The 12,105-nt window shown below is 32.3% G+C and overlaps 1 protein-coding gene across 1 annotated transcript; it reads right to left on the bottom strand.

Moving 5' to 3' along the window:
- Window positions 1-3,270: 3,270 nt before the first annotated feature.
- Window positions 3,271-11,812, bottom strand: LOC110692740 (AT-rich interactive domain-containing protein 2-like). The gene is made up of 2 exons (XM_021869784.1): window positions 9,987-11,812; window positions 3,271-4,528 (listed from the first exon to the last, which is right to left on the bottom strand). Exons 1-2 carry the CDS (start codon window positions 10,941-10,943, stop codon window positions 3,659-3,661), a joined length of 1,827 nt encoding a protein of 608 aa, XP_021725476.1. The 5' UTR covers window positions 10,944-11,812; the 3' UTR covers window positions 3,271-3,658.
- Between the last annotated feature and the right edge of the window lie 293 nt (window positions 11,813-12,105).

The raw sequence follows: 12,105 nt of genomic DNA, 5'->3' as shown, positions 1-12,105 counted from the left end.
GTGAAAACGAAATCAACATTCTATTATATTGGAATTGGAAAATCCCATCTTTTCATATCATATTGGATAAATTCTTCTTAAAATCAATGATTTTATTATGATTGACTGACCCAATCAATGTCAACAATGTAATTCTATCTTCTAGGATTTGTAAGGAAAAGTAGTAGATTAATAATAATAATAATTGAATGTTGATATAGTTGTCGGTTGAAATATGACTATTGATTACCATAGTATTTTAATGATAAAATACTATATAATCAGTTCATTTTTTTAACATTATAATATGAACACAATTAGTCTTTCAATAGCTACAACACAAACATAATTGTTGAATAGTGTAATAAAAAATAAAAAATATCGAGAAATTATAAAATAAATATTTAAATTGCATAAATGAAACTAAAAATTGGATAAATAAAAAAAATATTGATACAATTTTATATCAAAAATAAAGAAATATACTTTATTTTGTGAAGAAAAATTCAATAATGAATTGTACGAAGTATAATTATTAAAACATTATGGTAGTCAAATTTTAATCAACCACTACACTATAACATTTCATTTACTATAAATGTCACATTCGAATTACTTCCTCCGTTAAGAAATTAATTGCAACAAATGGGTATTTTTTGTGAGACATGAAATATTCCTTTGTAGCAATCAATGTTTACGGAGGAAGTAGATGTGGTATAATGAATCTCTACCATTTAAAATTTTTATGCTTCTAATTCTACATGTCTTTCATTATTACATTATCGTGAATTTATACGGGCTATTTTACCGAATGATGGTGGGGGTGGTGCTTTTGCAACTCCAATATTGGTATATGGCTCATGGAATAAACATACACTGCACATCGATAGGGATTGAGGTGGTGCCTAGAAACTATTGAATTTGGTATTCAAGATATGTTAGTTAAGGGGAGCGACGGCCCACGATTTGGCTCAATTGGCCTTACACACGGAGATGAATGCATGTCTTAAAGACTTTCAGTGGGGAGCAAATTAAAGTGTTTATTGTTGTTGTTACAATTTACACGGATTATGTTTCTTTGGTTAAAATGCTCGATGATGAATTGTCACACGTGTTAGTCTTATACAGATGGTATTACAGTAGATAATAACACTATTAATAAGAATTATCTCATGTACTTTTTAAAAGGTAGGGATAATAATAAAAAGAAATCCATCCTTTAAGCGAAAGGTATCAATTTTTTTTTTTTTCATTTTTTTTTTGGGGGGGGGGGGGAGGAGGTATCATATTGGTTAATCCCCCTCACAAGTCATAGGAAATTTGCATGGCTAAGATTGTTGTGGACAACTACTAGCGCAACACCATCAAAAACTAAAAGAAATATTAATGCAATGTACCTTACATTATTATGCTTGCAACTTATTATTATAAACCACATGCTTACCTCTAATCTTCGGTTTAATTATTTTGTCTAAATGTCTAATATGGAAGGAACATATTAACAATATTCAAACAACAATTTGTGACCTTGGAACTTGTAACACAAGTATGTACGATTACTTATTAAAAACTCATTAATTAGTGATTTACGAATTAAATTATTGCTAAAATTATTGTTGTGTTCATGGTAAAGATTCCGCGTGGATGAAATAACACTCATCTTCCAAGATTTTATACATTTGTTAATAGTATTTCTTTGCCCCACTTCTCCTCAATAGTTGGAACAATTCAATATATTATCACCTACTAATATTATTGGAAATGGCTAATTCGCCTAATAAGGGTCAATATACCACAATCAAAACGATGAAAGTTACTAAATAACTTGAACTAATTAGCTAAAATAATCTTGTTTTTAGGTGGGAACTTGCGTCCAAAAATTATAATAGGTGAAAAATAATGATCGGTCAATATGATCGAGCCAAGAGGGGGAAAAAAAGGAAAAATTATTAGTATTGATTATGAGACTTAATGTAAACAAAGTTGTAGGTGAAATATTAAATTAACAACTTTTATTATAACAAAATTATTAAATTGTAAACTAATTTTTTTATTATAACATATCTTCATACTTTGTCTATCATAAATCTGAGTGTATATACATTCTAGAAAGCGTGTAAAATAGTTATACCTGGATAGCAAAGCGTAAGGGAAAGGGAATGGAGGGAAGAAGGAATGGTGGGAGATGAAAGGAAAAGGAGTGAGAAGATAGGGTTACTTTTTTCCTCCAAATCTTTCCAACATTAAAAGAATTTGGTTTAATAAAGGAGGGGAAAAATGAATCGTTCCATTTCTTTTTCCTTCTCTTTTATCATATGGTATATCGATAAATCCCTTATTTTCCCTTTTCTTCCTTTCCCTTCAATTCTCTCAATCTAAATAAAGTGTAAATATCAAACAAGTAATATATCTTATACTCGCCACACACATATTTGCACTTATGAAGTGTCAGATGATATGAACTCCTTGATTAGAGTTCTATAAAAGATGGTAACTATATAACAATATGAAAATTTTCAAATTAGGTGCATAGAAGACAAATAATAGCTAAATTAGTGACAAGACTTTTACCAACAAATTGACACAAACGAGGACACTAATGCATTGATTTCCACTCCCCTCATTCATTCCTTTCTTATCCTCTCCCACCGTTAATAGTCTTTGATAACATACCAAATGCCAATTTGTAAAGAATATAAGATCCTCCTTACTAAATGCTAATTGAGACCTATTTATATTCTATCCTTTTCTCTATTCAAGATGTCAATTTTGTCACACTCAATGTCGGCCAACTTGATCACTTTTTTTTCAACACGTTCATTGCAAATTTGTAACATGGCTAGCTATATTGCTTGCACTTGCTCTTTGGCTATCCATTAATCATCATGCAACTCTATATGCAAGTACACAAATGTCTTTAGGATGGATGTACCAATGTCGGGGTTCAGGATGGCTCGGTTATAACTCATAACGCGACACTACTAGTAGAGAGATTGTTTCCTAAAGACCTATACCTTTCATAATCGACCTCATTGGCTCATTGCGATAACAACATTATAGTTCCCTAATATCATTTTTCGAGTATTATGTAAAAGACTTCTTACGCCGTTACTTTTTCTTAATCTACCTTGTTAGATGTTTACGCTCTTTCTTGTATGTATTTACTTCCACGGTTCCACCTGGTATCTATCTAGATGATCGCATCATCATTGTAAACGGTAGGGCAATTTAAGCATCTACAAATTATAAGATTTGTGAAAAATCTATAACCTAGCATTTCCAAACATCCGATAAAAAAAATATGTACCACCCAACTCCAAAATCATGTAATGCTTGACTAGGTTCTACTGTATCATCTATTCAACTAAAAAGAAAAAGAAAAAAGAAAAAAAGAAAATTTATCAAAACTGAGAAGCTTTGTGGTCAGTTAAACAGCTTTACAAACTGACCGCGCTTGCAAGACTGGTAAATGAGGGTCTGTATCTGTGAGTCTGACTAGCACAAATTTTGGCAAATAACATACCATACTTACCTTCCCATACCTCCAAATTCATGTACTCGGCTGAGCACAGCCGCACAGGACATGACAACAATGAAGCCAGTCAAATCCGGTGAAAACAGACGGCTGCAACATTAGAAGATAGCCACATTATGCTCTCATTGCAGGAATTTTGGAAGACTAATCCAAGTCAATGACCTGCTTATTTTGGAAGCATTTCAGGGGCTCTGTTCCTAAGACCTTCACTGCCTTGTTCCCAAATGCTTCACTAACGGAGCCAAATTCAGTTTCGTCATCATCACTGTCAATTTCTTTTGGAGTCACTCGATTCTGATAACTCCTGCGTTTGATAAGAAAGACATTAAAGTAGTAGCTAACTAAGTCCATTCTTGATTTCCTACGGAAAAATGATTTTCCCAAGAATGGATTGTTCGATCTGATGATTTGCTTAAACCTCTTTTCTTCTTCGGCTGACCAGGAAAGAGAAACCTCCTCACCCATACGGTTGAACTTCCAATGGAAGAAAGCCAAACCCAGCTCACGCCTTAATTTCATCCTGTTTTCTGCAATGTGAAATCTGTAGCATTCTACCGAACCAGGAAAGAAGCAGTTGCATGACTCTAGTCTTCCCTTCCCCACAAGTTTGATTCCACAACTGGAATTCGCTTCTTGCATTTCTGGAGTCCAGATTGGAGTGCCTAGCCATTTCGAATCACTCTCAGAAGTAATACAAGTCCAAACAGGAACCTCAGCTTGAAATTGTGGCCCAACTAAGACATACTTCTCGACAGGGTAATCCTCAAAAGTTGAAATGACTACTCTTTTTGTTTCTGAAATGTTGAGAATTTCAAGTTCTTGTTTCTGTAATCCGGTCTCGAGTTGATACTCTGAAGAATTATCGAACTTACACTTTTCAACGGAGAATGACTTGCAACATTGACAAGGAGGAGTATTCGTTAAAGACAGAAGCCTTTTGCTGCATCTGAGTCCTTCAGCAGAATCAGAGATACTATCATCTTCATACATGGAAGGATGGATCTTATGTTTCTTCTGCATTTATTGAAACATTCAGAATAGATTATATTGGCTTAAGAGAGCCAAGGCAAGTAACCATTCACCACCATCATTAAAGAAAATGAAATGTACATCCCAAAATAACACAGATCAACACGTGATTTTGTCATACATCTATAGTATTATTAAAACTCATGGGACAATATGCCAACGCGTCACCCTTCTTTCAATATAATTTGGTGCCACATGTGCTATGTGCCATCCTATATGTCATCACCCTCCTCTCACCTTGAATTGTAGTACTCCGTAATATTTAGTCTCTTTGCAAAACTTTTCTCATTGGCGATACTTTAATTCACTATAATAAATTTGTTAAATGTACTTGAAAAACTCTTTATATGTATAACCTCCCAACATAAATTTAATCAAGAAAATTAAACAATAATTTACAATCTAATTTGATTTAACGAATATAAATGGCAGGATTTATTAAGCATATTAACCATAAATTCACACGTTTTTTTTTTCTTTTTCTTTTTTTTGTCATTAGTATATAGTTATACATTTGATATATCTTATATTCTTATATATATTTATGCAAGATAATATAATTATTATACTTTCATTCACTTATTAATATTGTTCAACGTTAAACCTTTTAAATTAATTTAGATCAAACTTAAACGAAGTATTTTTTATGATGACCTGGGCATCACCCAGCCAATAACTAGTTTTTAAATTAATATTCCCCGTGTATTTTTTTCAATGCATCACACTACTTTTGGGGTTGATTTTTTTTTAAATGCATCACTATTCGTTATTTTTCATCATCTACTGCATCTCAATAATAGAATACATCAAATTGAACTTTTTAACTGCAATGCTCATTATTACTCCCTCCGATCCTAATGTTCTTTACTTTTCATTGTGCACGTTTTCTAATGCAATACTTTGATTATAAATTTCTTTAGCTGTATATTAGTAAAAAAAAATAGATACATATAACAATTGAAAGTTAACAAACTACTAATTGAAATAAATCAAATAATACCCAACATGACTATATCGAAGAGTAATTTGGAAGTTTCTTCAAACTTATAAATAGTGTCAAGATTTACATTAGGAAAAGTAAAATGAAATGGGAGTATTTTTTAATCTTACAAAATACAAAATACATTGTATTATACGAAGTACCTATTTGGATTTTAAGGAAAATACGAAAACAAAAAGTGAGTAAAACTTAAGAAAGCGAAGAAAAAAGATTAACCTATAATCTCTTATTTTTAAAACTCTAATTCCCCAACAAACCCTACTTAAACAATATTGCTCAAATCAACTGAACTTCCCATTACTTCATGTAGATAGAAGTGGTTCACTTAAGAAAACAAAAACGAAGGGAGAAACAATAACATGTTAAAAAGCTATGGTCTAATCTTGTACTTATTACTATAACAAGCTCTATATGTCACTTCTTAAGTCTGCTAATAAGTTTATATGTCACTTTTGTACTTATAGTCTAATTTCCGACCCTTTTTCTTTAATTTAAGGGCTTGTTTGACATCAGTTTTGGTTTTCAGTTTCCTGATTTTTTGAAAACTAAAAACCAAAAACAAGAAACAAGAAAAAGGTGTTTCCACTTTTCTGTTGTCAGTTTTCAAAATTATCATGATTTTAATAAGTATATAATTTTTTATTCATTATGGGACACATATTATATACTTTTAAAAAACAAAAAAACAAAAAACAAAAACCACAGCAATGCCAAAAGAACCCTTAGTTTTTGGTTTGTTTGCTTTGTTTTGTTCTCTCCATCTATGAAAGTCTGTCCCAATTTTTTTGGGTTTTTTCCAATTCTTTTTGGAATTTTGATTCTCATATGTGGATGGGAATTTTATTTTTAGGGTTCTTATAATAATTGGGAAGGTGATTTGGATTCCTATGGGACTGTGATCTGTCATCAACTTGTCAATCAAAACACAGCGCGGATTGCGAAGGTCTCATCTTGGAAAGATACAAAGACATTAAAAATCATTGCTCGCGTTAAGCTTGAAGCGATGAAGTATGAGCTATGTCAAATATGCAAATTAGTTATGATTTTGATTGTACAGATCTTTACTATTGTAGATGTCGTATGACTTTTATTAAAGATATTATGACTTCCCATTCAAAAAAAAAAAAAACTTTGTTAACATATAATTTAAACAAGCATTGCATATTTGCATGCATGAACACTAATTCCCATTATTAAAAGTCGTTTTAGATGTTGACCGGCACTAAGGTTGAAAATTATTGTGTAAGTGGGGTTTGCGGGGAATTAAAAATCATAGAATAGAGATAGTGAGATAATAGTTTATTTAAAAGTAAGAGCAAAGAATGTGAAAAGAGAGATAAAAAAATAAGAAAACGATTTTTATTAAAAAAAAAAAAAAAAGGAAGTGGTGCACTTAAAGAAAACAACCGTAAATAGAAAGTAATGCACCTAAAAAAAAAACAAAGGGGTAGTATTCAGTCTAAAATTTCCAGTTTTAATATTTTACCATCCTCTCATCCCTTTGTACTATCTAATACAATAATTAAGTTATTTCAATATATTAACATTATTTTTCAATTTAAAAGAAATAATCCATGACATATGGGATACCAAAGAGTTTAGTATCTAACATTGGACCACCAAGTCTCATATTGAAACCTAAATCCCTTAAAACGGATGGCTTGTTTAGGAGAGATTATAACAAGCGGCAAATAAGCTATGTTCCTTAAGATCCTTTGAGAGCCTAAAAGGCTAGAACAAGATAAGTTAAGAGGACTCATATTGGACCTCCAAGCCTTCCAGAGAAAAGGCCTCTGATAATTTATAATAGCACCAAGTTCCAAGTAAACAGCTTAATGCAGGCTGCAGCCAGAAAATGACCATAACAAGCTCTATATGTCACTTCTTAAGTCTGCTAATGAAACAATAAGAAGTCCCATCTTGTATGCATTGATAGAGCCCCTGAAGGATAAAAGGGTGAAAGAAATGTTGCACTATCTACCTCAATAACGCTTTCCTTCTCAGTTCCCTTTAAATCTCATATGTTCTTCTTTTACGTTGTGACTACTAAATCCATTCCTTCCTATCTAATGCCTCCTATCCATCTAGCAGATATTGTTAAAGCCTCTTAAACATTATATATCTGTTATTTCTTACAGATGCTCAATAATGTTTATCCTTTTCTACAGTAAAGTATGAACAGCACATCTCAACCCAGATGGATTTCATTTCAATATTCCTACCCACAATGCCCTCTTACTTCCATTTCTGTATCTGCCTCAGTCAATGCTCCCACGTATATGGATTTTTTTTTTTCCTAACAATTAATTTAATTATCCTCCACCAAGAAAGGTAGCCAATATATCCCACAAAATCATCATTACCCAAACTGCGAGAATTGAATTTCCACTTTCAATTCCGTACAGAGTATTCAAATTTTCTAAAGCTCATCTGAACAAAGATCTTCTACCCTCTCTTTGCCTGTTTCATGCAAATCATCTGAGACACTGCAATCTAAAATACCAATCACCAAACAAAAAGTCTTGGAATTCAGAAATGACTCTCATTGAATTTAGTAATTGAGGATAATTGGATATTAACTATCTGCTTCTTTAGCATACTCATTGACAGCATCACAGCGTCAAGAGGAGGAGGGGATAAAGCTGCCTATATCTCCAAAACCTTGATCCAACAAAAGTGATAAGATATGCCCCTGGCTCAGAGCCTCATCGTAAGTTATAACACCAAGTAGCCCTTTCTTTTCTCATCGCATTTACCAAATTGTTCATAGAGTATGTTTTATATATATAAATCTATGCAGCTAGAAAAAAAAAAAAAAAAAAAATTCTACATCATTTAGCACCTAAGCACATTAGCGATAGCGATACAAACAACCTAATAAACAGCGAACTACTTGCAAAAAAGTTCAGTCAAAACTCGTTATTCAAGTAAATAAACAAGCTCAGACGTATTTTTTTAAATCATTACAAATAAGCCAAGCACGAACAACATCATGTTCAACTCATTAATATCCGTCAATAACTTGCTTAAGTTTGTTTGTAAGCTTGATCATGTTCCGTGAAACTAAGTTTATAGCTTGTTCTAGCTGGAAAAAATATCTTACATTTTAAAATTGCTTCAGTATTTAGGCATATCTTTTAAAAATATAAATTTTCGTTACACATGAAAATTTGGCAAATTTTTTGTATATAGAAACATTGAAATACATGTGGTTATTAGACGTTCCAAAATAAATTTTTAAAGGTACTTAAGGCTGATTGATTTAATCAAACTTAAATTAAACTTGTTTATGCTCAAGCTCAAACTTAAATGCAAAGGAGCATGTTCATGAACAAAGATTGAACAAACCAAACTATAAAAAGTCGAGCTTAAGCTAGAATTCCAAATCTCATTCAATCTCGACTAAGCTCGAAAACTAATAATCTTCATCAAGTTTAGCTCGAACAAACTAGAAATCAGCTCAACTTGACTCATATCTAGTTGTACCCTGCATGCTATATGCCTAAATAATCAATCCCTTCCAGTATCACCCTTCGTGGTGCCAAAAAATTCCTATAAAATCATTCACTGAGATAGACATTTCAAGAAAGAGACAAATCTATGACATAGCAATAATGTCAAAATTCTACCTGTTTGACTGCTTTCGCAAGATTCTCTTTTAAAGCCTCCCAAAACATTTCAAATAATATTGATTAAGCATCGTTTTAACATTGATCAAATAAAAAATAACTTAGATACAAATTACACGATGCTATTAATAAAGTGATATAGTTGCCTCTTCCCTCTTCGATAACTCATTCAAACTTACTCTAATTATAATCCCTTTGATCTTTCTATTGATATGAGTACATGACTAATCAGATGCGTGATGTTAAACCATTCAAGTGAGAAAGCATCAACCAACTTCAGTGACTCCCTGATATGATACTAAATATTCTGCCTCTTTGAAGAAACTCTCAAATCTTTTAACATTTCAATTCCATAAATGTATGATATCATTAGAAACTACTCATACTAGAACTTTTATTACACATGAAAACCATTTCTCATCTTTTCATGTTGATGTGATCAACTATCTTAAAAGTCCGCTTATCAAAACTCAAAAGTGGCAGTTTATGTCTCGAAAGAACAAACTAGATGGAAATTGGACATATATTCAAACATATAAGTCCAATATTCTGTTAACATCAATACCTATCGAGTATACACCTAAGTTTCTTGATCATTGACTCATTGTATATCAGTGTATCACCCATCCGTTATAGGTGGGTATCATTATCTTCAACATAATCGTTGTACATTAATTCTTTTGATAACCTAAAAGTTTTATTAAATGCATCAATCAAAACTATGACATAGATAGATCTAGCTTCAACAAATTTTTTAATCATATAATTTGACCATCTAAAAAATTAAATCAAATGGAGAAGGGGCTAGTTATACCTGATGAAAACGAGATTGCTGATCATTTGAATCAGTATATCTTTTTCGCAGTCTTGCTTCCCGTAACATAAGTGCTATTGAGCAGAAATCCTTGTGACTACTTTCCATCCATCTTGAGCTTCCTGATAAAACTCCTATGGACGGATGACAAGGGTTTCTTGCAACTTTGATCATCCAACCAAGCAATTCTCCAAACATGTCACGTTTCCTCTTGCGAAAAGAACTATCTTCATCAATGGCACCTTCCTTCGTTTTTCCAATAAACTCCTTACTATTACATAATCCATCCCCATCATCAACAGCAAGCTTAACCACAACGTTATGCACTTCGGTTCCCTCTTCAGCATTTGGCAAATGCAAAGTTTCCTTCACAGTGACTTTGACATTCTTGCAAATCTTATCATATCCAATGCCATTATTATCCATAGTAAACTCATTCTCATCTGTTGAAAAATTCCTTAACCTTTTCTCCAATTCTAATGACAATAACCCTAAACTACCTCCACACTCAAAACTCCCATTTGCTGAAACCTTTTCTCTAGTAATTCTATTCAACCATTGGTCCAATTCATCCAAATACTTGTAATAAATCAACTTAAGGGATCCACACATTGTACATTCAAATCCAAACTTTTCAGCAATTAAGCCCCACAAATTATCCTCCGAAACCGAATGATAACCGCCTCTATCTCTCACTAAACAGAATAGCTTGAATAAATCCACAGTTCGACCGTCCCCCAACAATGCCGGAATCGGCCTACTCCCATTGGCATAAACACCCCTTGACAAAACCATTAAAACTTGATCAAACAAACCGCGCAAATTATCATCACAATCACCCCATTTAACATCATCATCACTCTTAGAGAACAAACACCCATTAATTAGCTCACAACTCTCACTATTCGCAGTGCAATTCACCTCAACCCGGTGATCGGAAATCAACCATTCGGCCATGAATTTCCCCCCTTTTCCTATCTCAATTCCTCCCAAATCAATTAAGCCTATACTAAAAGCTGATATGGGAATTGAACAGAGCAAAAAGATTTGATCTTTACTACAAAAACTCCATCAAAATCACTCTGTTTCTCTAATTTTAGGTTCAATGACTGATAACAGGGCAAACCCACAACATTTTTAATCAAATTAATTGAAATGGGCATCAAAGATTGTAGCTTTTTAGGTCAATTGATTACCTCAATGTGTTCTTCGGACATGCAAACAAACTCCCATTTCTTCTGTTCCCAGTTGAGTCCACCTGAACTAAATTGAGCGCTGGAAATATTAAAAATTAAAATAAAATAAAATAAAATAAAAAAGTGTATGAGAAAAATGAAAAGAATAGGAAGGTGGGCGTCTGAATTTTAGGAAGCTAAGATTAGAACAAATGGGGGTTTTGGAAATGTATGAAAGACATCATCAAGAAATTAGCTGGAAATGAAATTTTAATTAAAGGGGGAAAATAGAATAATTAAGGAGAAAAATGAATATATAGAATTTGTAGTTTGTTTTGGGTCAATATGAATATAGATGATGGTGCGAATTAAGGGTTCAAAGGGAATTTTTTAGGAGAGACAAGATGGGCTTGAAAGAAACCCTAAATAATTTTGATTTTCGAACTTTGAGAAAATTTGGTTTTGTGTTTTATAAAGACAAAGAGAGATGGAGTATAAGATATTTTTTTGGGATCGTGGATTATTATATGGAATTATGTTTTTGATTATGAGGGTTTGGTGGAATGAATGAAATAACAAAAATCATCCACATTAATTTTAAGATTGGATCAATTTTATAATTGTTTTAAGATTTGATAAACTCGTAATAATACGGATTAAGCAAATCTTGCATAAAATAGATCAGATTGGATGATATAAAAACAATACAGAGTACAACGGTTTTAGGAGGCTGCCCTACTTTATTACATTAATAGACAAAATAAATCAAATGACAAAATTGTAAATAAATCTACAAAATATCTTATTAACCTACCATATTTGTCATAAGTGTGGGCCTGTATTTAAAGAAAATACGTTGATTTACTTACGGTTCTGTGATTTAACTTGCAATTTTTGTTTTATCAAGGTGATAAACTTGTAGCACATATATTAGTCGCCTCAAG

This window comes from Chenopodium quinoa, unplaced genomic scaffold (assembly GCF_001683475.1).
Source record: "Chenopodium quinoa cultivar QQ74 unplaced genomic scaffold, ASM168347v1, whole genome shotgun sequence".
NCBI classification, from domain to species: Eukaryota; Viridiplantae; Streptophyta; class Magnoliopsida; order Caryophyllales; family Amaranthaceae; genus Chenopodium; species Chenopodium quinoa.
This window is presented reverse-complemented; position numbering and strand designations above follow the sequence as displayed.

Coding starts and splice junctions, on each gene's coding strand:
- LOC110692740 (XM_021869784.1), bottom strand. CDS start 10,943: ATGGCCGAATGGTTGATTTCCGATCACCGGGTTGAGGTGAATTGCACT. Junction 4,529..9,986: donor AGCAATCTCGTTTTCATCAG/GTATAACTAGCC, acceptor CAATAAATGCAG/AAGAAACATAAGATCCATCC.